General features: G+C 39.4%; 1 protein-coding gene across 5 annotated transcripts in view; it reads right to left on the reverse strand.

The window, feature by feature from the left end:
- Positions 1-27,778, reverse strand: part of APBA2 (amyloid beta precursor protein binding family A member 2) — a 51,727-nt gene that overhangs the window by 20,121 nt on the left and 3,828 nt on the right. For 3 of the 5 annotated variants that reach the window (XM_026059351.1, XM_026059349.1, XM_026059350.1), the window contains exons 3-6: positions 15,005-15,085; positions 13,638-13,674; positions 7,452-7,597; positions 4,524-4,610 (exon numbers count right to left, since the gene is read on the reverse strand). In XM_026059351.1, coding sequence (XP_025915136.1) covers positions 4,524-4,610; positions 7,452-7,597; positions 13,638-13,674; positions 15,005-15,085 — 351 coding nt within the window. Of the gene's footprint in view, positions 1-4,523; positions 4,611-6,072; positions 6,109-7,451; positions 7,598-13,637; positions 13,675-15,004; positions 15,086-17,651; positions 17,695-27,778 lie in introns of those variants that run through there. The other 2 variants (XM_026059353.1, XM_026059352.1) reach the window with 2 other exon arrangements.

Raw genomic sequence — 27,778 nt, forward strand, 5'->3', positions numbered from 1 at the left:
CATTTATATAAACAACTAGGTATTAGTTGATCGTTTCTTGAATAGATCTCTAAGGTCTAAAAGAAAAAGATCTTTTTCGAGTTGAGAAGAGTAATTGTTTTAAAAATTACAGAATTTAACTTTACAGAGATAGAAAAATACCAAAACTGACTGCTTCTTAGAACCACCTGTCTCACTGAAAAGAATCACTACCCATAAAATGATTTCAATAATTCTTCTCTGTCTTGAAACAAAATGTTCTATGCTTATCCCTAAGCTATGAAATGTGATGATGGTTAAGAAGGGGTGGTTTGGGGGTTGTCTCTAAGGATTTCAGAGGCTCAGTAGGATTCATAGCATTTCTCTTGCTACAGAAAAATGTTTTATAATGGACATCTCTCAGCAGGGTCTTGGGAGCTCTGCAGAGATAATTGCTTTTCAGCAGTCTGCACTAAGTATTCTATAAGGGTGTAATCATACATGCAATGTTCACAAGAGTGAACGGACCCAGCAAAATGAATGCATTTAATCTCACCTGCCAAGAAATTCTTCCTCTCCTTATCCATCACAAAGGAGTTGCTCAAAGGTTTTTATGTTTTTTTTCCCCCCTCCTAAGGGTAAAAGTTGTCACTCACCCATTCCCTCCTATCTTTTTACTTTCTAATACAATTACATCTAGGAATAAGGCAATAATATACAGTGACCACACACATGTGTATCAGTCTTTACTTTTTCCTTTCTCTCACTCCATATCTTCTCATCTATTTTCCATATACCGTTATCTCATTTTCATCTTCTCACCTCCTTTGTTATTCTCCCATGAATCCCCCCATCTCTACCCATCTGTTTCTCTATTCCTTCCCTCCTCGGTTTCCTACTTCCATCCATTCCATCCCTGCTATCCTTATACTTGTCCTTACAAATTCAGCCTCTCCTTCACAACCCCTGTTCTATCTTCTCCCATCTGGATTTTCCTTTACCCAAATCTCTCTTCCTCTGCAGAGGGCTCTCTCAGAACTGCCTGGTGCTGCCCCACTGGAAATCGAAAGAAAACTTGAGGGAGAAAAGCAGAAATATTTTTCCACTGCTTTCAAGCAAAGTAGACCTGTGACAGCATGAATCACACAACCTAACAAGTCGGAAGATATTTTAGGACCATTCATCTATCAGAGACTTGGCACATTTGTCACCTCTATATCTTCCTTTTTCTCTGCTACCTATCGCAGCTGCTTCACTCCAGCTTGTCTTCTCTGGCTGCGCGAGGAGACGGGAGGGCTGCTGGGATGCTCCTGCCAGCTGCACTTGCTGGCTGCAGACGCCTGGAGCGCGGCGCCGAAGGGGGCTGCACTGGTAAGAAGCAGGCATGTGGCCGAACCTCGGGCTGATCCTACCACATATACTGAGCAGGCGGTCACCTTGGGCTGCGTATATTCAATAACTAAATGTATGAGCAACTAAACAGTGGCAGGGGTGCCATTTCCAGTGTTGCTGGGGGCGACAGAACTGGCTCCGTTCGAAGCAGCAGTACAACCTCCTGGAACCACTCAGCAGCTTCAAATGCTCATTTTTTAACTGAGAATTATACATTTTAAATCAGCTACTACCTCATGAGAGCTATGCAACACTACAGATGGGTTAAAACATGGATAGCACACTGCAGAAATAGGTTTTATATAATTGATAAAGGCATGAAAGAGCAAATTGCCTCTGCCAGCTGCCACGCCAGCTGAAATAGGCCCACGGTAATTACACCAGGGCAGGAACTGCACTAGCACTGAAAAAATACAACTGAGCCAAAAATGCAAAAGCATGCCAACAGCAATGCTAAAAATTCATGGAAATAAGTCTCTTACAACTCTCTGAAAGACCCGCTGTAAAAAGAGAAAGCAGAGCAAACTTCAGAGCACTTGTAAGCATAATCATTTCCAGTATTGCCTTTCTAATCTCGTTGAACAACTCATACTAGACACCTTCCCTCATGGTATGTAGCACCGTATACCACTGGAAATCTCAGGGGAAGAAGTGGAGTAAGATAACAGTTGCTTTGAGGAAGGGTTGTGGTCTGCCTCAAAGGACTTTTTCTATTGTCAAAAGGTCTGGTTTTCAGCTGAAATGCAGAAATATTTGAAGAAGGAAAAGGGTGATTTCTACTGAGACTGGTCCTTACTCAACAAAGTGAATGTAGGTATTTACTGCGATACATCCAACTATAAATTGTAGCTGTTTGTTTATTAATAATTGGCTATAGTTGTCTTCATACTGACTTAATTACTAGCATTTTAGTCAAATGCAAAATGTAATCATTAGTCTGTATGGCAATCTCCATTACTCCTAGTTAAGCTTTGATAACATACTCTCCAGACAAAGCATTTTTACCATTAGGTCAAAAAAAGGCCGAGATGTAAGAAGTAGTGACTCCCAGACACATGGGAGTTATTTGCCTCCAGCCATGAAGATTTCTGTCACCTCAAGAGACGCATCTGGTACAGGGCTATAATTGTTAGAAAACTTTTCCTGATTTTTAACCTGAATTGCCACTGCTATAGTTCGAACACTGCTTCTTCCCAGGACATTTAGAAAAAATTACACCCCTTTAATCTTCAGTAGCCCTTTGTGTATGTCAAGACTGTTAGAAGTTGTTCCTCAGTTTCCTGATCTCTGTTTGGAGACTAACCAAGCCCAGGATCTTCCAACCCTTTGAGCCATCTTTCCCAATCTCTGGTTATTCTGGTAGCTTTCCTCTGGACTCTCTCCAGTGTCGAAAAACACAACACACAGAAGCAAACATCCCTTAGAGCAGAAACTGTAGAGGCTGAATTCCTTTCTCAGTGTCCCAGGATTAATTTTACCTTTCTCACAAGAGATGCCATTACAGAATAGTTTTAGTTTGCAAACTAACACACACCGCCAGATCCCTACAGCAGAACTGCTGCCCAGGCAGTTGTTCTCCGTTTGTCCAGGTGATTACTGCTACCTACGGGCAGAATGCTGCGTTTGCCTTCACTGAAATATCTCTATAGTTTCAGATCATTTCTTCAGTTAGCTAAGATTTCCCTGAATTCTAATCTTATTCATCAAGCTACAAGTTAAATAACCATTTCCTCTTTCCATCTTCCAAGCTATTGATGAGCATATTGAACAGTACCACATGAAAAAAACATGTTTGTGAGTCTCTCTCTGCTTTGTACCTCCGTTCCGTGTGGTAGTATCTCAGAAATAAGTACACTCTGGGAGTTTTTAGCCTGTTTTTATCCCTCCTATCTAGATATAGATATCATATAATCTAGAAAATAATATGTGAGATAGTATCTAAAAGCCTTTAAGTCAATAGGTGACTTCTGCTGCTTCTCTGCCAACCACAAAGCTGTTCCCTTGTCACAAAAGAAAATTATTGATTTGACATGATTTGCCTTTGACAAATCTGTGCTGACTCTTGCTCATCACTCACAAACTGCCCGCAAATTGCTCGTTTATTTGTTTTGATACCTTTCTGATGATTAAACTTAGCTATAATCCTTGGTTTGTCCTTCTACCAGAAAAAGACTTAATGTTACCTTCCTAAGTTTCAGAAAACTATCACAGGATAGTCCTATATGATATCCAAAGGATAGCATAAGATTTCTCCAACCATTTTTCCAAGTAATACAAGACGAATTTTCTTGGGCCCACCTAATTTGGGACATCTAGCATATCTAAGCACTTTTGAAACTGATCTTTCCTTATAGTAACCTGAGGTCTTATCACTTTTCTACTGCTGTTAGCTGGATACAGTGGACTTTTTTTAGTGAAAACTGAAGCAAATATCATTAAGATGTTTGTTTTCTAAGCTTCTCGTAAGAATGAAAATTTAAAGAATTTCTCAAAGTATGATCAAAGTCTAAAGAGATCTTGTGAGATTATTATACTAAATATTAAGTATAATATATTATTATACTAAATATTATATGTTATTAATTGTGATTTCCTTAAGAAAATAATCTTTCTTACAAAGATTGCCTCTTAGTGAATGTATGTATAATTCCTAGAAGAAGAGGCTGATTGTTATTGTAGTCTCCAGCTACTTCTTTAATATAAATAATTAATAATTTACCTTCAGCAAAGACGATGGTAGCTCAAATGTGAAAAACTGGACGTTAAATGTTAAAAATGGCAAGATATGAATGCCTTATTCGAAGCAGCAAATGACCTCCCTGTTAGCTCATAAATTTGGATAGTGAAACTGTTGCAGAGAAAAAGGGTAAATGCATGCTGGAAGACTTTTGAATCTTTTTCTAAATTGAATTATAGATCTCAATGATGTGCAGACGTTTTCCAACACATCAAATAAGTAAAACTGTTCTCAGTATTATTATGTTGGCAAATGGCAAGTGTAACAGCAATAATATTTCTAAGCATGTTTAAGAATGCTCTTTCTGAATATTCTCACAGCAGCGAATTTATCCAAATTTAGTACTTTCCAACAAACAGTACAAGAGCACAGTCTGATGCAAGACTGCTCAGAAACAATCAACATTACTCTTGCAGAATTTTAAATCATAACTTACCTGTGTGTCTGCATTTAAAACTTTAATTCTCTGTGTGGAGATGAACAGATCCACTTCAGTCAAAGCCTGGGAATCTCCCTCTGAAGTCTAAAAGACAGATGCTTGGTTACAAGGGGAATTTTAATTTCCTCTTTAGAATGACAGATTCACTGATCACTCGGAGCATAATGTAATGTGAAGCAATTGCATTGTTAAACCACTACAAAGACAGCTATTCAAAGGTGTTTCCAAATACATGCAAAGAGGGTTTATTGCACAGAAAGAGTGAAGTATATTCTTATTTTTGGGGTAAGACTGAATTTGCAGAGCCTGGGGGATTGACAGCTTGGGTACTAAAATTCTCTGTTTATAGCCAGAACAGGATGGAAGAGCGCAGGTTCTCCTTCCCCACTGCCTCACTGATGCACTTCCGTTCTCGAGGCACCAGGAGCAGACCTGAGGAAGGGATTTACCCACCGTGAGCTGCTGAGCCCTGGCCGTCTGCAGTGAGCTCCCCAACAAAAACGCAAGCTGGTGCTCAGTACTGTGGTGAGTTTGAGTTAGTTTCTTCCAGACAGTAAAGAACTGAAAGCTGGACTAATACCTATCTGATTTCACAGAAAGCCATCGGATGACTTTTAGACGTGAACCCCTGAGCACTGCTCACTAGGGGCCTGCAGGAAAATATTTTGAGTATGAGGAGCCCACCTCATACTCTGAGTCCCAGCAAGACCCCATTTATTGCTGCAGGCAGTGGTGGTCCACAGTGACCGCTGCGACTGCGGGTGGCCGCGGCCTCAGGGCGCAGTGCCCCGGCCTGGCTCGCCCCCTGCTAGGGGCAGGCACCAGCCTCCCGGTCACACCTGGCCTCTGTGATGAGACAGGGCAGGGAAAAAGATGCACTTGCTGCTCTATTCTGTGCTTAAAATGACCATGCTCTGCCTTTAATTCATTCATATTAAGTTCAGTTGAAGAAAATTGTGCCCAACAAAATACAAAGCAGCACATCACTGTTGCAAAGATTGTGTTACTTACATCGGAGACCATCACAAAAACAAGACGAATTTTAGTGGTATTTTTGACAGCTGTGTTTAGCTAACTGAAGTATATTTTTTTTTAACTGGGTGAAATGTGTCCTGTATGAATTGCTCCATCTACTGCTTGATAAATTTATTATTTATTTGTTTTTAAATATCAACAATAAATTAATAAATATACAGTAAGTCACAGGCATAGGAAATAGATTACACAGAATTAACTGCTTCTGTTAGTAAAATAAACATAAGCATTGCATTTAAAAAATCTCCTGGATAACACTGGCTGTATCTCTGGACTGAACAAATCACAGCTATTAAACAGAAGAAGAGCAGCAGCAGACAGGCACTCTAGCGAGTGAACAATGAAGAAAATGAGTTCATTTTATTCCATCCAGTGTGCTAGTACTTAACAAAGAAGAAACCAAAATGACAACTTTATGAGGACCCATAATGAAAGACACAACACCCCATGGGGAACAAGTACAACAAAAATGTAAGTAAACATTAGCATTCAAGAAAAACAGTTTACACACCGCTTTTTTCTTGATTTTAGCCGCCTTTTGCATCCTCTGAGGAGTAGCATAAAAAAAGAGTGCAGACAGATGTACACACAAAGAAAGAGAAAACACAGTGTGTGAAGTCAGGGAAACCTTTTGACTATGAATCCAGACTGTTAAAATTAAAATTTTGGGGGCAGTGGGGAAGGATGTGAAAGGGAGATAAAGGTTTGTTTATATTTTATGCAGTTTTGAAGCATATTGGTTTTAATGGGGTTATGCATGTTGTTGACTGATTACAAAAAATACCAGAGTGTTGTCTGTTAACAGCTGCTCATTACATCTACTCTGCTGAATAAACAGCAATCTAAAATGACAGTACATGCACTATTTTAAGCTCAAGGTTTTCTATTAATATTCTAGTCATATTAATCATATGGCTACATGTCATTTTTGAACGAAACATAAGTTAAAGTCTCTTTCAAGCCTGTCTAAAGTAATCAAGTATCCCTGATAGATTTGGATTGTTATTAATACACAAAACATTTTTTAGGGCTTTTAGTTTAGTTTTTAGGTTTAACTGCAATCAACAATCGCTTACTGCTTGAGACATCGCAACATCCTAACCAGAAATTCGAAGGTCTGAAAAGTTTAAGGAACTGGACCTTTCTTGCCTTCCATTCCTTTCTAAAGGCCAAATCAATCACCTGTCAAGACAGTCTCTAGACAATGATTTTCCCACATAGGTTTCCTTCAGGAATATGCAATTTTTACTGATTAAATATTTTACTCAATAAGCATATAATTTTTCTAATTAACATTTAAAGCTACCTCTGTCTAGCCATCTGCTTAATCCAGTGAGGTATTTACAACAATTCCACAAAAAAATCATAAAAGAAAATTCTCCTACTTGGATTATTAACCAAAAACCACATCTGCACATCTGTCTGAAGCATTCTATGCTGCACTATGTACATGAAAATTGATGACAGTATATGACACCAAATCCAAACGTGAACCTTCTTGCCCTAAAAAAGTAACATTTGTTATATTCAGAGTGATCTCCACAATTTGTAATAAGTTAAAAGATTTAATGACATGACAGGAAAACCCCAGTCAAACAAATATCCTGTGCTTTGCTATTGGAATATTTTCTAATTACAATCTGCAATTTGTCTGTAATCCTGAAATTCCTCATACAGCTTTCAAACAATTTCAAATTGCCTCTGGAATAATTTAGATTCTGCTTCTCAGAGATGCTGCACGTATTTTAATATTAAGCACTGGAAGGTGGGATGACATTTAGAGTGCCAGGCCTATACTACACGATAGGTTTGAAGCTGCAGATCCCCTCGTGTTTGGAGATCAGCTCTCAATGGATCAGAGCGTATGCCACAGACCGTACCAGTCCCTACCTTCACGCGGCTCACTGCCTCCTGGGCCTGCATCATGCGTATGTTTTTGGAAGGGTTTCGCTCGGAGAGCAGCTGGGTGGAGCCCAGGTAGTTGGCCGCGAAGATGATCCCATCGATGAGGTCCTCGGGCTCGCAGGGCCCTGGAACTGAAGGACACGGCACGGTTACCACCTCACCACGGCCAGCACTGAGACCAACAACAGAATGAAGGGCGTTATGGCTGGAGCAACCTTTTCCTAATGCCCTTTCTAATACTAATTAGAAGAAGAAATCCAGTGCAAAATAAACCGAGTTTTTCCTATAATTATTTCACCAAAACATATAGACCAAACATCCAGTATTTCAAACACTGTGTAATGTTTTGATTGTGGAATTCTAAAGGAAAACTCTAGGAAACTGGAGTTGCCAAGATGTTTGAAGACGTATGCAAGCATTAACTCAGGCAGAAATACTTATTGCAATGGGGACAAAGGTGGACTTTGCTTTAGCAAAGGTCCACCATTAAACTTAACATTTAAGAAAGATTAAGAAATGAGAGGCATAAGTAGGTATCTTGATGTTGTTTAGTGATGTGCAAGGCCTAAATCTGGCACTGACAGAGAAATATGGTTCTCAGGCTGGTATAGATAATATAAACCAAGAAACACACTGTTCAGTACAACAGTTCAATACAACATTGACAGGCCAGCAGTGGCACCTGTACAACAGGTCATACAGCCTTTTCCTCTGAGAGCAGGGCAGTCACCAGGGGCAGTTATAGAAAAGAAGCATATGGAAAGATTAAGAAAAATTTGATGTAAAAAAGAGAGGAAAATAGTGAAACTTAAAAACATCTTGATATATTTTTAAATTTAGCCTTGATTCAACAGAATACCTTTGCATGTGCCTAGTATTAATTACACAGTGACTTTGGTGTGAATCTCACATTAGCTTGTATTTCGCAAGTTGTTCTTCATCCTTTTCGAGAATGAAAAAGAGAGGGCAGGGAAAAGAGAAGATGAATAAAGGATGGTATTTTTACTGTACTGGGGCTATACTCATCCCTTTTATTCAGCCGCTAAGCTTGATATCTAGCTTGATTAGATCAACACTAAAGAGCAGTTGTTCCACGCTTTGGCTCAAATCCCTTGGCTGTAAATACTCTGTTCCCCAACAGTTTTATAAAAGGAATTTGCTTTGAGCCGTATCAACTTGCCAAGCTGCTAACACCTTTTCTTGAAGGACATCCATTACATGTGTGAGGAGGAAAAGGACACTGAATGGAGATGCTAATTAAAAAAAAGTTTTCTGGTACAGTGAATTTGTTTGACTTCTTTATAATCAATTGAGCATGGAAGATTAATATGTGGACTAGGAAAAATAAGTGAAATGCTACATTGATGAAATTCTCTGAAATAGTGCTTTACACATATATCCCTTAATGAGCACTTCTATCCCTTGTTTTCCTGTTTGAATTTAGACAAACAGTCTTTCAACAGAAAATAAATTTGATTAAAACAACTAACTTTCTTCTTCAGGAAATGCTGCTGCCTTCTATACATCCATGCAGATCTCACATTCGCTTGCTGTAAATGTCAGCCCTCAGCAAAACAAACCAGTCTTTGTAATGCAGTAATCAAAGTACATTAAAAAAAACAAACAGCCTAACAGCCCTACACTCTTCAGAGACCTAACACTAACTAACACCACTCACACAAAATGGAGCTATTTGTTTTGCTAGGAAACACTGCAGTTTCAACCCTCCAAAGGATAATTATATACAACAGGAGGACAGATTTTGCTTTCAATCACAATCCAGCAATGGTCTGGATCTTCATTATAACTCAGAATAGAATTCCGTGAAATATGAAATTCCCAGTGTACTGGAAGAATAAAAAATAGCATGACAATATCTCCACTGAAAGTGCGAGAAACCTCTTTCCACTTAAAATGTGAGAAATTTCAATCAAATCCTTGGGAATCTACTAATTAAACAAGTCACTGAAACGCTTCATGAAGGCCAAGTCTTTCAATATCTCGAAATACCATCCTTGTTCTGCAGTGCTAATTGATTGAATGAAATCAAACAAAATGAAAATTCCACAAGAACTCCCCTTGCTATAGCGCTTATCCCATTTGCTTAAATCTTTGCACCATTACTTTTTTCGGTAGGTGGATGATGTATTTTACATAGTACCTTTTTTGATGTTATTCAGGTAATGTCTTTTCAGGCCTAAAACTCTCATACATTGCCAGCTCTTTCAGCATGCAACAAAACACAGTAATATTGCATCATGTGGATACCTTGTTTCAAGAGTAGCAAAGAGGGAAATTAATTAAGGATGTGAATTTAATGTGGATTAGTTAAACTTCATTAGATACCTGCAGCAACACTCTCATCTAAAATTAAAATGTCTTTAGTTTACCTTCATTCACTTCAGGCCAAGTAAATCAGGCTAAATCGAATCAAGGTTGCTTTAACTCTGAAATATGGTTGTCCATGTAATGTTTAAATCAGTTTAACTAGCCTCTTTAACAGTTAATTTAGATTAACTTTCTTGCATTTTTTTTGTGTATGAAGCGAAATAAAATTGGAATTCTTGATTCTTTTACAGTTGTTAGTATGTCAAGCAAAGACCAAAACTCTAATGTATATTGTTGCAGGATTTGCCAGCAAAAAAAGCTGTGCTGGTTATTTCAAACATATCAGTCCCTTAGTCTACTTCCTTTCTATCTCAAAAGCTCCTGTTACAGCTGTGCTTTGTGCATCTTTGAGAAAGACATTTTTTGTGATTTCCAAACCACTAGTAGGCTATGTCAAAGGCGCCTTCCTTTCAAAGACACAACTTTGGAGATATATTTGTGTGTATACATACACTATTAGCATCTCAGAGCATGAAACAGTAATCCGTAGCCTACCTCAGGGGTCTGGGAAATTAGTGAGTATTACAAAGGGAACGAGGAATTCTTCTCGTGTCTTGGCAGTTCTGTGACAGCAAAAATGTTTTTTTACTAATTTGTCTTTAAAACTTCTCGAAAATGGAAATAACCTGGGATTTTAAGCAATTTTATTATTTTAGGATTATATTTATTTGGATTCTTTAAAGTCTACTTTTTTTTTATATATAGCCTCACCATCTCTTTATAGCATTAGCAAGTGATTCTTGCAGAACCATTATACCAGCAACAAATCCTGGCAAACTGCATAGCTCCCACAACAGCATTTTAAAATGCTTATAGCAGTAGCTAATACAAAAAGCTGAAAGCATGCTGGGCAGAAAACATTTCCAACATACACTTCCCATCACGAAGGAAATGGAAGCAACTGTCAGGTAAGATAAAACATCTGTTGGAAGGATGTAAGGAATGGTATTGAAAATTGCCAGGGTCAAGCTGGGTTACCCAAATGTTGTTTTTTTTTTTCTCCCCCTTTCTGTGACAGCTTTAAGTAATATAAAAATGCAGACTTGGCTGAGGTCCCAGTTCATCAGAGCACTTAAGCGTGCCCTTGACTGTAAGCAAGTGTAAGGCCTACTGATGAGGAAGGGAACAAGAAAGAAATACATTTGAAAGTTGAAGATGAGTTTGGCTTGAACAAAGATTAGGATTTTGTATTGGCTATTGATATTTAGAAATTAGATTACTGTTTCTGAAAAATTTACCTGTAAATTTCTGCAATATCTTATCAGTGTAATAGAGGTTACTTGGTTTTCTGCTAATCTATTAATGGAATGAGCATACAATAAACATATTTCTAGATCAGTAGACTATGTCAGTAGACTATGTCTAAACATTTTTAAATTTAAATTATTTTTTGTATTCATAAAAAAAGAAAAAGAATACTCATTCAATAACTCAGCATAACTGAATTTAAAAATCTCTTAGGGACTTTTAAATATATATCTATCTAAAAATTACATGTTAACCAAAGAGTCAGACAGTCTTTAGGGACTGCACTCAGAGCACAGAAGCGCTTTCAGCTTGCTGCTGAGCAGCCTCACACCCCATGAAGTCACTGAGTCCTCAGGGTGCCCGGCACTGCCAGAAAAAGACTTTGCATGAGGATGAAACAAATGGACACAGGACACGTCACCATGCAGCGTGCCTCTCTACCAGTTCCATATTTCGGCTGCTTTTTCTATTCCACCACGGTTGTGACTGTGCAGGGGAATTGGACTTGTGGTGACAGGCCAAAAAGAGACAGGAAAAAAGCCACAACCCCTGAACACAGCACTAATTACCACTACAAGCCTGTAACAGTACTACTACTGAAACAATTATAATAGCAAATAGCAATTATGATAACAATTATAATAGCAAGGGGACACATTCCCAGTATTTTTATGCCTGTTTTTATGTCCATACTTCATATGCAAAAATATTGTGCATTCATACAGCTGTAAATATAGCTCCTGTAGTTAAGGAGTCTTGCTGTAAGTGTGTACTTGTGCAGTTAAATGCTGACCAGAATACTGTTGTGGTATCTCCATCAAAGCTCAGTGAAGAACAGGCAAACACGCAGCGTTAGCTGGCAGACTCTTTTCTTGTGTTCAGTGGGGCCCCTGTTCCCTTTGAGAATCTAAGTACAAATTAATAATAAAAATTGTGTTTCTTCTTTGGATTCACAGAGCAGTGTTATTACCTATCACAAGCTCCTGATGAGCTATATACTTCCTTATATTAGAAAATGCTATATAATACCTGCAATAGAAGGAAAACAACAGACAGCTTATCCTCTCATACTATGCTATTCAAGAAAAACATCAGAAAATAAAAATGATTTAACTAAAAAAAAAAAAATGTTTTATGCTATCTTAAAGTGCACACTGACCCCTTTCCGACAGAGGAGTAGTGAACTGATTGTTAAAAAAGAAAAAGACATCACCTTTTTATCCCAATAAAATGAAAACGTGATTTTTATCTGCAAGTGCTGAGAAGTGTTACTTAAATTTTCTGGCTTTTTTTAAAAATTGCTCCAATCATGCTGTCTTCCCTTTATTGTTGTCCACTCTACAATCAGTAGCTGCTTATTACAAAGGATCGGCTTGCCTTCTTGACTCCTCTGCCTCTGGGGAATGTATTTAATTTACCTCTATTTAGGGCCTGTTAGCCAGTACATGCCAAGTGTTATGTGTAATTTCCTTCAGATGTCAATCTATGAAAAGGGGGCAATCTTTGAATTTTCCATTAGCTCTGGCTCTTGAAGGAAATGACTGAAAACAGAAGCTGCTAGTCAACCTGATGAGATCAGGGAATAAGGGAAAAAATGTATTGAACAGGTGTATTATTCTACATGGCAGTAAGGTTTTCTCGAGGTGGGCATTAGATATCAAATTTTTAACATTCATTTATTGTTCCCATTGCAGGGAAAAGAGTACATCAGGGCAGGTCAAAGGGTCCAGATCTCTAGAAGTTCCCCATTGCCTTTGCTCGTTTTATGGTGTAGACACCTCCTTTGTAGAAAGAGCTCTATGTATTTTCCCCATACAGAGTTCTTCAATCTCCCCTGCACTGCTATTACATGTTTTCCTTCTGTTTGGAGAAAAATATTTTAGGTCAATTTATTAAAGCAAGGAGAAGATGGACAGAGACTGAAGGAGATTATACTGAAAAACATTAACATTCTTTGATCCATAAACAACTGAAGAAACACATAAACACATGGTTCTGCTAAAGAAAGGAAAGTATGTTCCCCATTTTCTTCATTTTGGATTACCAGTTTTTTCTTAGACGGGGAGATCCTCTCGGTTTGTGCCTGCAGCTGGGATTCCCAGGCTGCAAAAGTGGTACCCCTGGCAGGCGACCCGGGGCTGCTCTCAACAGCTGAGTGACTCCCTCCTGAGCACTGTGCTCCCTGGATAAATACCGATACACATCGTCGCAAACCGCCCCTCTCCTGCAGCCCCTCTTACCCCCTTGTGCCCCCTTCTGGGTCGGTAGCTGTCTCCATCTCCACTTTAATTCTTCCCAGAGCTCCTCCTGCTTATCGCCACTGGGCTCCCATTGCCACAGGTGGGGATGAAAGTATGACATGCTTCTACATATGCTATATGCTGAATAGAAATAGTTCTTAGTTGTTTATTTAATAAACTTTTCAGTTACCTTGTGTTGTGTGTGACTAGTTTTTAGGATTTGACTCTTTTAAAATATATTAAAACACTTGCTTCTGTTTTATACTACTTTAACTATAAACCATGTAAAACTTACCATCAACAAAACTTGGAAATGAAGACACTTTCTTTGTCTGTTAGGAAATAAAAATAACATATGGTATAAATGTAACAAAATCATTTTCACGAACTGAAGCATAATTCATATTATATTTAAACAGCTGAGCATTATTTAAAAAATCTTCACTTTTCTCTGTATAACTTCTGCATAGCTGCTATATAGATAGCATAGCATAGCATAGCGAAGCATATTATGTTATACTAATTAAGCACAACCTGTTACACAGCGCTTTTTACCTGAAATCTCAAAGCATTTCAGGTAGGTACAGCCACACAAAACATCAGCTGGGGCGGAGGGGCACAGAGGGTGAAGGGGAAGAAAACACAAGTGAGCTGGGAAGTCAGTGCCAAGCGAGCAACGCCAGCCACAGCTTGTGCACCAGATCACACTGCCTATTAATCATTTCCTGAAATTACGATTAAGAACAACTGACAACATTTTGCAAAACAAGAGTCTCGGTCAGTCAATAAAAGCTGCCCCAGCTGTAGCTAGCATGACTCCTGCATGCAGCAGGGCTGGGGCAGCCCGCACTCAGTGAAGCTGCCCAGCCTCATCTCACAGTAGCCTCCTCCGGTGCTCCTGGGTCCGGGAAAGGGGTTGATTTCCCCGTTACAGGAAAAGGCTTCCGAAATGTGCCTTCTCATTAATGTTACAGGCTAAATATGTTGTACGTTTTTGAGATATCAGACGTCTCCTTTTAAGCCTGGATTTCATTTCATTCTGTGTAGCCTCAAGCATAACCTCATCCTGCATCCTTAGACGTCTTCTCTGCCCCAGCCTCCAGAGACACATGCAGGGCTACCTATCACCCCAGCTTCTCCACGGCTGACCGAGCAGGGACCCGTCGTACCACAGAGGCCACTCAAACAGTTGTGACTCATTTGAGCCCTCAGCACTGAATGATGTGCTGATACTAGGGGTTATTCAAAGAGAGAGTATTCCTTTGAGAATTAATCAGTCCTTTGGCTTCAAATAATGACATTACACACACACACACACACAAAGATGCAGCAACCAGTTTCTTTGTGATGCTACTTTTACTCTCCAATAATCCAAGAAGAGAATTTCTGAAATGCTCTCCCTCTTCTTTATGTCACCAGAGCATTTTAGGCTTGAGCCCACGCTGAGGACAGCTACAGGAAATGATTGTGGCAGCAACGGAGTCAGGGTACAGTTCAAAGACCTTTAGGTATGTGCACTCCTGGAATTTACAGCCAGTTCAGGAAAAGCAACAGAGCCAAGCCTGGGTGTGTGAGAGCGAGCTGACGATGAGGTCTTTGTCTTCCCTCCTCAAAGCCTGACCCCCGCGGGACACAGGCAGCCCAATGGCCTAAGGTACCTACCTCGGGTGTGTTATTATTATCTATTGGTCCGTTGAGGTCAGAACGTTGTTGTTTCCTTGGCTGCTCTAAACCATTGCACATCTATGAGAAAAGAGAGAAAGACTTTCAAAGCCTCTTGTCTTCTGAAAAGGTCAAAAACAAAGCACAGATTTCAGGGCAAGTCAATGGCACAAAGCTGGTCAGGATTTTTGCACCAGAAACTGTTTTAACTGAATAAATTCAAAAATATTATATAGATTTCAACAAAAAAAATATTCTGGGAAAAGATTAAATTACATTCAGAAAATTTGAATAAAAATTCATAACATTTTAACATACGAAATATTTATTATTTTCTTCATTATTTTATGACGGAACTTATTTGTCATGAAGCTGCTTTGTTCGTATCTGCCTGTGTGCTTATTTATTTGCAAGCAATATTCATTAAAGATACTGAAAAATCATAATGTGATGTAACACTTGAAATAGCTTATTTTCATTTTACTAATATGAGATTCATATCAAAGTATTGAACTGGTTAATTATAATATAAGATCTACTTTGATGTAAATAATATGGCATTTCCATTATTATTAAGTAGCAGTTACACTAATGATTGTATTTCAATGAAAATTTTTCATACAAAATGAAAACAAATACTGAAATGTTCAAATTTTTCACAAACCAGAAAGTCAGAATTTTTACATGTGTTTATGCTCCATACTGGACAAAATTGAAATAGTCTGAATAGGCACCTCAAATCTGGAAAAACAAATCCTAACTCTGTATATAGGCTTTTCTGTTTGTGGGAGATACCTCATGGTATCACCATTATTTTAGGCCAAGCAAATCCACAGGATGCTGGCAGGCCAGTTTCAAGCTTCTGAAGAAATGTAAAAAGGAAAATATAAAACCTTTTATCAGGAAAACACTGAGTCAAGCTTTTAACCGATACAATGCTAGTCCCAATACTCAGTCCCAACACTCTCGGAGCAGGATTCCTGGCCAAACTCGATGCAGGTGAGAGCACGCCGGCTGGCACAGAGCCTGTGCGTGCTCTGGACATGCTGAGAATGGGATGTTTTCATGCTTCAGAGTTTTATTGTTAGAAATCTAGAAAACTGAGTTTATTCTGGGGCAAATTTTCTCTATGATTTAGGACATTTCACTTTCCTTTTTCTCAGTTTCCCCTTTACATGTGAAAGAAGAATGCCTAACTCCCACTGCCATTGCAGGACTTCACAAATAAAATCTGGTAGTAATCTTACAGTTACAATTGTTAGGCAAATGCAAAACACTGAGCCAGTGTTGTTATTTCAAGGGGTCAGTGTGAAAGTTACCTGTGGACATCATAACTCCTTCCTTCCGACTTTCAAACACGATGTGTAGCTACAGGTTGGAGAAAAGTCGGCATGTTCTTCTTCAGCTAAATCATTCCCTCCAAGTAATGTTCAGTCAGCTCAATGAAACGTGCTAACGAAGGAGGCATGTTACCGCTATTAGCTCAGTAATGCTAATTCTCAGGTAAGGCAACATGCACAAAGCAAAAATTCACCCCAGTGATAAGCATGGTTTTAGGAAAGAAAAGACCACCTGGGATATGATACACAGAGTACCAAGGTTTGGGGGACCGCTGACGAGTACCCGGTGTAGGTGGTTGCAGTAGCGAAGAAGCTTACTACATCCCTTCACGCCTATAATTGCTATTCTGTTTGACACAAGAGAAATCTAATTATATTTCATGGCTAAACTAATAGGGAGCAATATGTGTTGATGTGCAGTGAAACACATTAATGTGGATAAACAAATATCCATAGGTTTTTAATAATACAAGCATAATAATGATAAGTTATTCCCTAAAATAGTAGGATTACATCAAGTACACTTTAAGCAGGTAAAATGATATGGCTATAAGGAAAACAGATTAATCTGTAAAGAATGACAGCAAATATGTTAACTCCAGTATATGCAACAGAATTTTAATACTTTCAAAGCTCTGTCAGGGCTAATTATCACACACTTGACCGAACTGAAAATGCACCTGCACATCAAGAAAGAATTGGTTGACTGGTTTACTAAGTGCACCCTGCATGCTGTGAACATTACTGAAACATGTCTCTGTCACAGAAGTTATATATAGATGTACTCATTCAGCTTATATACTTATGATCCCTGGGGATCATAAAACCAATTATGCTTTTTGGTAGTAGTTGCATATGTAATGCCATATAGTCATAATGAAAACATAACTAAACATTTGGATGACATTTCATCTTTGTGTTATTTATAGCAGTAATTTACTGGAATTGCTATTTTCAGAAAGACTTTAGGAATATATAAACAGGCTTGTTTATTGTTTGCTAGTCACGTATGTAGTGTATAATTATTATCGTGTATTAGCTGGGCTCCAAGGCTATAAGAGAGGTCTATGCAGAATCCATGATGAGTTGGGATCCATCACATCACCTCTACAAGGAACAGCATAAATGTTTTTCACTTACTATTTGGCTTCTGTATATGATGGCAAAGTTTTCTTCCAGTGTTTCTTCTACACAATTAGGAGCCCCTCTCTAATTAGGCAGACTCGCAGGTACACAGAATTCCTCCCTTCCTTTCATGCACATCTACGCACACAAAAATGTTCCATCTCCGGCAGATCTATTAATACCTTGTTCTTAAAAAGTGTGTTGACAGGGGTGGGTGGGTGTTACTGAGAGCACTTCCTCCAAAAAAACAGTGTAATCTTGCATCCTTGAGGTCCTCTTAGCTTTGCAGCATGCTGCTTCCCATGTCCCTTCAGCAGCAGCATGAAGTAAGGACGAATCAGTAATGGCAGCTGGACCAGGCTGAGACCTTCTGGGCTCAAATTTTCCCTGCAAATAAGTGGGCTGTTAAAATGACTCTTTACAAAATAAGGGTTGAAGAAATACTTGTTTACATGCTACTCCAGAAGGAAAGGAGAAAAAGAAGTAGAAGGAGAGGGGCTTCCTTTTCTTTCTGTAAGACTTAGGGTGTTTGATGAAGATGTCAGAGGAGAAATGGTAAGAAGTGCAGAGCAGATGTGTCCGCACCTCCCATGCGCAGTTGCGTGTCCAGTAGTGGTGTGTGCATGGAAGCAGATGCTTCCAGAACAGGGATGAAGGAACTCTTCCCAGGCTCTTTTGTGAATTCATTTTTAGAAAGCATAAATTGTGATATTTAGTGTGGGCTGGAAGCTGGTTCATGCTCCCTGGTGATCTGACCAATGTCAAATAAAATTATCTTAATTGATGCTTGCTTTCTTCAGGTTTTCTTATAGAACTCACAGGCTATATTGTTGTTGTAAGTAAATATTTCAATAGTTAGAAAATCACATTTGAGAGAAATATTCGTAAGGTTTCAAAAACTGAAGAGATACTGTTTTTTCCCTTTGACTGTCACTAACCATGCAGCATCACGCTCAGCCTGAATAGGAGATACCCAAGGACTACCAAAATGCTGACAGTGCTAGTGTTACGAACACATATGCCCCTGAGCATGAGCATGAGCTGCCCTGGGGGCAGCTGGAAATGCCACCTTTAGGTGTTGAAGGTCGTTGGAGGCCTTTAGGCCTCCCCAGGCCAGGTGCCCTCACACCCCTCCCAGGCTCAGATCCCCCCAGCTGCAGCCCCTCACTCAGCTGCTTGGTGCTGTGAGCTATTTAACACCTGCTTTGCAGGCAATGGTTTGTCTCTGCAGTGTGGGTCTCCTCACAGCTGTGGTTTGCAGTTTTGACTGCAACTGCTGTGATGGTTGTGATGCCCAGCCTGAGGAAGTGCTCTTTGCTCCTGGAAAACTTCTGCTGCAAACCAGCAGGTTGGTTGCCCTTTCCTGACTTTTTTGGGGTATGATTTGTTTGATGGGGGAGAAAAAGATGAACTTTTTTCAGAGTTGCTAGCCCTTTTGGTAAGGGGTTGATAAGTGAGCACTGAGCCTGGCTCAGAGGTGTGGTCAGGTTTTATTACTGTGTTGTAAGTGCTTGAATAACTAGGGTTATAACACATATGTGCCAATCTTCTAGCAAGTGATGCTGTTTGTTTTATGAAACAATGTGCTCAGAAACCAATCTACCTGCTTATGTATGGTGATGCCCACATTGAAGACTACTTTGGTTTTTGGAAGAGAAATGTTCTAGATAGATTCTAGTAAGAGCTTGGCTGGGTCATGGAGTTACCTAGTGCATGAATAAACCCACAGGCCTAAAACTGGTCACCTGGGTTTGCTGCTCCTCTCCCTGGAACAAGGGTGGAGCAGATCAGCAATGCTAGGTTTGTCACTGAGGGACAAGACTTCAGTTTCAGCCTCTGTAGTCTTTAGCATGGGTTCCTGAAGACAGTTTATCATTGGACCATGTTTTCTGCTGATATTTAAATACTAATATGTTTCTAGAGAAATGTCAAGGTGCAGTAAGTTATTTTCTTGAATTAAGAGGTGGTAGCCTGGTAACAACATTTTATGATGGTGATACTATTTCTATTAAACTATATGACTGAAATAACTTCTCCTGTGGATGCTGGAGATGTGTGCTGAGAACTCCTTAATACACCCTTACTGGGCTGCTGCATTGGTTATAATATCAGCAGTAACGTGCTATTGTCAGTGGGAGCAATTTGACCCAGCAAATACATCTACAAACATAGATCAGATCAGGGTGGTTCTTCATTAGCTGAAGGATTTCTGGTTTTAATCACTGGAAGAAATGGCCAGGCTTCAAACCTCACTGACTCAGAGATTCCAGTACTTGTGCTAATTTATGAGGTGCAAACACATTTCAGAAGTACAGGACGAATTCTTAGCAGAAAGAAATAGTTTCAAGGAAGTCAAGTTAGGGTATGGAACTGGCATTACCAAAAGAGAAGGAATAAAAGTAAGTTTGAAGCTCTAAGCATTCCACAAAAGAACTTCAATATTCTGTCCAACTTCAGTGAATATTAAAACTGTTCATGTAAAGTAAGGGTTTTTTCTCCTTGCATATATTTAAAGTTGAGAACTGGCCTTGATAAGACTTGTGAGGAAAAACTGCCATGCAGGATGGTACCTCTTCATGTAGGTGTATGTGATGCAGAACACTGGCTGCTTTCTGCCTTAAGCTTCCCACAGGAGATTCTCTGTGTGATTAGTCAGAAATGCTTTTTTTATTTTTTATTAAATGCATTATCAAAAGGAAAAAATGCTTGAAACAATTCTATTAGATACTTTCTGGCACTTCCATTTTTGAAATTGAAATATCTAGAGTGAACTTAATATTTAAAAATGCCATTAAAGATGATCAATGATTTCTTTTGTACTGTGTGGGTCTGGTGCAGAGGAAAATGAGTGGCTATATGAAGGCTATTTATTTTATTGGATACTAGTAATAAATACATGCTCTTCAAAAGCCACTGCTCAATGTCTTTATAAGATGGGAATGGCTTCCTTGTTCTGGAAACCAAGGATTTGAATCTTTAATTCTGGAGTATAAATTTGCAGTCTCTTCCTATTCCCTTGTATTTTCTCAAGCTGCAGTGCTGTTGGTGTCTTGGGCACAACAAGCTTTTCTTTCTCAGTGGAAGTTTTGGATATGAGGCACAGGAAAGATGGGTGGGATCCCTTCCCTAACCTCCCTGCTTGTATAGAGGGAAGCTGGCATGACAGTACATATGTGATGTTTTCTTCTCATACCTTGACAGTGAAAACCCTGCTGATAAAGGACTTAATTTCAAATGGACCCTATAACAGATGCTTAACCTCAGTACATGAGAACTGATCACTAGCTATCCTCAAACAGGGCACTTAAAACCTTGATGGTTTAAATTGTCTTTGAATCACCCCTGGCCGTATCATAACCTTTGTGTAAAATTCCTCATGGAAACTTCCTTCAAGAATGGTCTATCCTTAAATCATGCACTTTAAAGAGAAATTAACACTTTGCCTCAATACTGCCCCAGCAGAAGCAACTCAATTTTTTTTAATCTTAATACAGCCACTTTTCACGCTTCAGTGGCTTAGAGAAACTGTATTCCTGCTCAGAACCTCACTAGGCTGCTGCATCAGCCCGGCACATTAAAATGGGTTTGTTTGCTCTCTGCCACCAAATTCCTTATCTCAAAGTTAAGAGACAGCAGAAGAAAAAGGCAATGGCTCACAGAGAGCAATGAATATGTGCAGTGCAAACATGCAGGCTGTGCTCTGCCCTGCAAACAGCAGCCAGAGTAGCTGCTGTCATGAGAAGATGCAAAAAAATGTGCTTGCCATAAAATGCTCATCTAGTGCATGAGCATGAATGCAAACTGATGGTTCTTGAGAATACTGGATTTCATTCTTTTTGCACCCTTGCTGGTTTGATGATGTCTACACCACTGTCGAATACTCTTTCTCTATGCAAAGGTCTTCATGGAAAACAAAACTGAAAAGCATCATTAATGCTACAGATAAAAATAGACTGCTTTTGATGAAACATCAGCTGCTATTTACTACCTCAATTCTTTAAGTATTTTTTAAGTTAGGTAAGAGGCTTTTATTTATTTATTATTTTTAATTGTCTTCTGTTGTCAGGAGCTTATTGCTAAAAAGCTGTGACTCCTCCAGTTAGCATGTGTGTTTTTGTTTTTTGTTTTTTTTTTTTTCCTCAAACTGGTTTTGTTTGAGAAAGATAAAAATGGCTAAATGAGCCAAGCAACTACTTACATTTGCTAAGTTTGGGGAAGATCAGTCTGTAGTAAGAACTATCTAATATTTCTGCCCTGCAGCTGGCTAAAATACACTGGAAAAATATAACAATTTTTTGTTTTGTTTTTTAATACCCTTTATTTCACTCTAAGTGTTTTCTGTAAATTCTTTCAAATGTATCCCCTAATACTCTGGGACTGAATTAATAGAAAGCCAAATTCTCAAGCTGTAAGCTTGCTATTTCTAAAATGTCTAACTATCAATCAGCTGTAAATGTCACAGTTTCTTATCTTTGCTCCCATTCATCCTGTTCCATCTCTTACTGACAAAAGACTCCTCAATTTGGGCTCTGTAGAATTGGTCTATGCCAAGAAAAGGGAATAAGCCTCAAAAAATATTTTAGTCAAAATACTGGGTTCCACTAGTGCATGGGCAAACAGCAGAAAGAGCACTGTGATATGGGCGAAGCTGAGACAGAATAGAGGAGCTAGTGAAATATTATTTCACAGAAGTTGCTACTGTTTAATCTGTCTCTGAATGTACATGTGGAAAAAGAGGAAGGGCATAGTGTGTATGAAAGTGGTGGAAGCAGGCTGGCGAGCAGTGCAGGACTTGCTGGGGTCCCTCTGGTTTGCACAACAATACTTGTTTAGTTTCTCAAACCTGTCAGTGATCTGAAAATACAATTGAGAAATCGGAAGCAATGAGGATCCATGCGTCACAGGCAGCGTAACTGAAACGCAGGCTGCCCACTGGGGTCCTCCTTAGCAGTGATAATGGCAAACTGCTGTTTTTTTGACATCCAGCCTTCACCTGCACCTTTTGGCAGTGCTTTTAAAAAAATGTAGATCGCTTATTCTTGAGGGAAATGGATCTGTTTGAAGAAGGTGGGAGAGAATGTGTACTTGGGAGTTTGCAGTTTGTTTGAAGTCTAAGTGGATGCAACATGACAAACAAAGGGCTAAGGAGACAGTGGAGACTCAAGTGCTGGAATCCTGTGGTTCTTGGGCCCCGCCAGCATCTCATAAAAGCATGACTCAACCTGGGATGAAAATGGCAAACTTTGCCATGTAAGAGGTTTCAAAGAGGAGTAACTCTTTAACAGAAAGTCCCATTAGTTACCTTAAGCACAAGAGACTTCCATCAGTATTACTTCAGCCAGTCTAATGGGGTTTTTTTGCCTTTTTTCCTCCCTGTTGTCTGCCACCACCATCCTTTGATTATGCTGCCTGCACAGGGTCAGTGTTAAAGGTAAATGAAGTGCATTTAATGTTGGCAACACCCCATTCCCTCCTGATGTTGTATAGGCGCAAGAGTGGGCGCTACCCAAGCCATGAGCGCTGCTGGAGTGTGGCAGCCCGGGCCAGACTGTGCCAGGGCCCCACTGCCATGCCAGAGGCAAGTGCTGGCGCCTTGCAGGCTGGGCCCATGTTCATGTTGTGTTGTGGGACATGCTCAGCTGTGACAGCCTGCCCCTGCTTCCCACCTGGCAGACCTGTCCCTGGGCTGCTTGCTAGTGTGCCACGTCAGCACTGCTCTGGCTAAACCGCAGCCCACAAACATGAGAGCGCTGCAAGAAGAAAAAGCTTCAAACCAACAGCAACAACCTCTGCTAGGAAACCTTCCACCAGGTTAAACTTCTGGTGAAGCTGCATGCTAAGATTGGTTGAATGAGCCTCTCTTCTCCCTCCCGCACCCAAAGAGATACCTAAGTCAATTAGGTCAGGTTAATTTGCCTGTAAAACTGTCATAATTCAGGAGAATGCTGTGTCAATAGGGTGTTTGACCATATTCAACTTCTGTGCATGAAGCTGAGACCTATAAAATAAAGTTATAAGCAAAAGAAACTTTTCTATATGTCAGATACATTAACAATAGGCTGAGACTCAAGATGACTAAGACAAAAGGTTACATTAAAAAACAAAACTCATGGTTTGAGGGAGATCTTAGTATTTTTATTGAAGTTCTTATTCAGCTTCAAACTCTATAGACTTAATACCTTTCTGAAATAATGCAAGCATGGAAAACCTGCAAGAAATAAGTTGTACTAAGTAGTGAGTTGGAGCAAAAATACCCTCTAAATGTACACCAGTAGTCCCCCAGGCTTGCCTTGTACAAACCCTCTCGTGCGCTTCCCTCAAGCTAGTTACTCACAAGGGCTCGTGTGCCTCCAAGCTCTTGTGTTCCCAGAGCTTGCAAGGGTGGACAAGGATGTTTAAGACCCATAAGTAAAATGAGATACTTAGTTTGTTTTCTGTTCTCTGGAAATCTTGATCTTTCTTGGAAGCGATTTCTGTCCTCTGGTGTTTAATTGCTGAAAGTAAACTTGGCCAGTGGAGCCTTTAAAATAGCATTTTCCTACTGGTTATTTAATATTTGACACGCATGACAATCACTAGCATTTATCCTGGGCTATGAGTTAGTAACCAGATTTTGAAAGGTAGGTAAAGGTGTGTTGTGTGCCTGCTACTGGAAACCAACCTGAAGGTTTATGCACCAGCATTGCCAGCCCAGGGGTGGCAGAAGGAGGAGAAAAGAGGAGAGGAATATGTACAAAACAAAACTAAGGACAAGACAATAATTGCCTAAAAATACACAAATGTACATTCCTGTTTGGTTATTGTTTACAGGAACTTTGAAACTCACATACCAGTTTGGCTTAATGTAAAAGCATTCAGATCTGTAAAAGTAGACTTGCTTAGGGAGGCAAGACAGCGCCCTGCGGCGCTCCTGCCACGCTGGTCTGTAGCATGCAATGCATGCCTACAGCAAGGGCAAAACCCGAGCAAGATGACAAAACCTGGAACCTTCTAGGCAAACCTCTGCAAACTAGAAGTCTGGTGTGCAAACCTACTCACAATGGCTCTGGGTTCCTCCTCTTTTACTGAATTCAGACCTTTAATTATTGTAATTAAGATAATGACTATGACATTCTCCCAAATGAGACACAGGTTCATTTAGATAGTGTACTAAACAAATCCATCCCTTAGACATTTTGCAGTAAACATGGAAGGAACGGAATGGCCCAAATAAAAACAGATAATCTCTGTGCTCTCCCTTCTGTGGGACCCCACACACATCTTAAAAGGTCCACTTAAGGACATGTGAGGTACAAAAGTCACTTTGGCAGAAATGGATACTGGACATACTACTTATGTCCTAGCATATGCTTCTCTGTCCTCACAATGAGCCTGACTTTAGAGTTAAGGATGACAAGCAACCCACAGCAGGCGCACGGATGCTGCAAGACTGGGCCAGTCTTACTTGGATAGATATATTCAAGAAACATTTGCCATAGATTATCTGACTTGCTTTTCAGTCTTCCTTTTATTCCTGGCATCTTGGAAGGGGGTAGGGGAGAGTCCCCTCATGTCTCCTTTTGTGAGCCCCTGTATCCCTGTCATGAATGCTGCTGCATACCTTTACACACTGCAGCCCTATATAGTCCTCTGTCTTCAGTAAGAACACCCACAGCCAACAGCTTTTTCTTTTTCCCCCCCATGTCTTGCTACCTGGCTTGCTCATCACTTTGTGCTTAGCTGAAATGGATACCTGTACCACCATATCTCTGGTTGAGAAACTTTCTTCTCTCTCTTCCTGTCTGAAGAAAGGCATGAAATCCTGTATATTGTTTAATGCTCCGTCCCTTCCAGGCAATGGTCTGTGGGCTTTCCTGAAGAGTGACTAAAGACACAGGGGCTGCCTGCCATGTAATGGCCACCAATTGCTGCGGCACACTTCCCATTATTAAAAAATTAAAGCATTGGCCCAAGACTGACTAGAAAAAGCACTTAAAGCTCACACAGGCAGCTCAGCAGTACCTAGGGCCCCTGGTTTGTTTTCAGACCAATGGCACTTGTATCTGTTTCCTGGCATTACAGAAGTCCTGCTCACTCACAGGCTGACATGAATAATAAAGGTACAATGCAACTTGGCTCAACCCCTGCTAAATACACTCTGAAAGAGTACAAAAAGATGTTGAAACGAAAGCTTATTTTGAATTCTATTAGCAATCATCCAGGAGAAATAACAATTTATTATTCAAGCACAGAAAAATTCACTACCTAGCTTTCTCATTCAAGCACTCCTTTAATTCTCCAAATGCTCCCAAAACTTGCGAGCAGCAGCGTTCCTGGGAGCAGCAATGGAAGTGCTGCACCAGAAAGCTGGTTTGTTGCTGTCTGAACAAATCCTGGCCAGGCTCCCTTGTTCCCAGCCAGTAACTAATAACTATTGAAACCAGGCAAGATCATCACCCCCAATTCATGCAGGCTAACATGGTTCTGCTGGCAGACAGTCACTAAACATAGTTACAGTCTGGTTCCAATTATAATTTTGAAAAAGGAATTTAAAAATGGATACTTAAAACTTGCTGTAAGCATCTGAAATCTGTGCAGCTATCCCCCCTGCCTTAATAAGCTTTTTTGTTCATGATTATAATAAAAGTTGACCTGTTTCATCACCATATACTTAAACATTAAGACTTTCCTTGTATTGTTTTTCAGAGGAATCTAGACATTTTAATGTCAAGTTTTAATAGAATCATTTATGCTAATTTATCTTTAAGGTATTAACCATGGGGTACTTAAATTTTTATTTTCTTTAGTGATAGCTTCAATGAAGCAGAAACATGCAATTTATACCTCTGAATTTTTATAAAGCACTTCAAAGACAAAAAATACTTAATGCATATCTACTAGTCTACCATCTAAATACATGCTATATACTTTACCTCTTCTAGGCACATCTCTATTCACTATAAAAGTAAGTACTATCTAGCTGCATATTACTTAATAATTAGACTTTGCTTACACTTGGTCAGTGATGCAAAATCAAAACTTCAATCTCTCTGACCTTAAAGCAAACAGAATTAGATGTGTCTCTAAAGAAGCAAGCACCTTCGAGTACTTCTGTTCCTCTGGAAAAGCTTGAGCTTAAGCCCCAGATTCCTCTAGCTGGCACTCAGAACAGGAAAATATCATGCATGGCATAAACTAGCATCTACACCATTCTTGTGATAAAACTGCTTAACAGTGTTTTTGGTACAAGTAAAGCTTGTATTTTTTCCCCCCTGCTTCTGTGCTTTGCCTTTCTGGTTCTCAGTAAAAATAATTGTTTGCACACACTGAAAAGGAATATGTACCCCATTTTGAATTTTTGAAAGAACAAGTATGGCATGCAAATACTTCTATAGAAGTTCCTTACACTACTAAAATTAAACTTCAGATTACATCTACCAAATGAATGCAAAGAGATCATTTAAATAAGATATTACTGCCCTAGCATTAGCCTACAGTCCTCCTACTTAGGTTTTTAAAGAGACTTTAACAATAAAATGCACCCATTTCACATTTGCTCCTGAACTTTCTAAAATTGTATCTTTGCTTTAAATTTGATTAATATAATCCAAATGTCTGACTAACAGCAGACAAGTCCTAATGTTTTCAAGTGTCAATGGAACCAGTTTATTCTTTCATCATATTTATAATGAAAGTAAAATCTTGAAACTACTAAGTTTAGCAAAGCTTTCTTACTTGCACTGTACTTATAAGGCGGTTTTGATGGTTTTTCAATGTAACTTGTTATCAGATGTTCTTTTCAGCATAGTGAGATGATACGAAAACAAAAATGTTTGCTCACCAAAGAGCCCAGCACAGTGTTTGCCCACCCAGGCAGAACTTTCATTTTAGCTTTCACTGAGATTAAGCAGCAGCACAGTTATATGCACCAGGGCAGCTGGGAGGCTTGGGTCAACAAAATCCTTTGACAAGTGTAGTTGTTTTTTTAGCTGTACTGAATACTGTTAGTGGCTGTCAAGGTCAAGATATGCCAATCTAGTACAAAAACAGTAATGTGCAGGCACCTCTTGCAGTTGCTTTTTAATATACGTAGCACCTAGCCTTGTCATTCATTCTATTGCAAATAAGAGGAATTAAAGGTAACCAGCCACTAAAGCAATGGAAGAGGAGCTCTTACTGGAAATAAATTTCCTCACCTATCTCAGTGCTCACCCTCAACTTTAAACTCATTTCTAGTGTCACTGCAGAAAAGTTACAGAATGGAAAAACAGTGCAAATAAACCAGTTTTGCCTCATGTATCTGGAATACCTTGTTTACAGAACTTACCAA

This window comes from Apteryx rowi, unplaced genomic scaffold, assembly GCF_003343035.1.
Source record: "Apteryx rowi isolate R43461 unplaced genomic scaffold, aptRow1 scaffold_156, whole genome shotgun sequence".
Taxonomy (NCBI): Eukaryota; Metazoa; Chordata; class Aves; order Apterygiformes; family Apterygidae; genus Apteryx; species Apteryx rowi.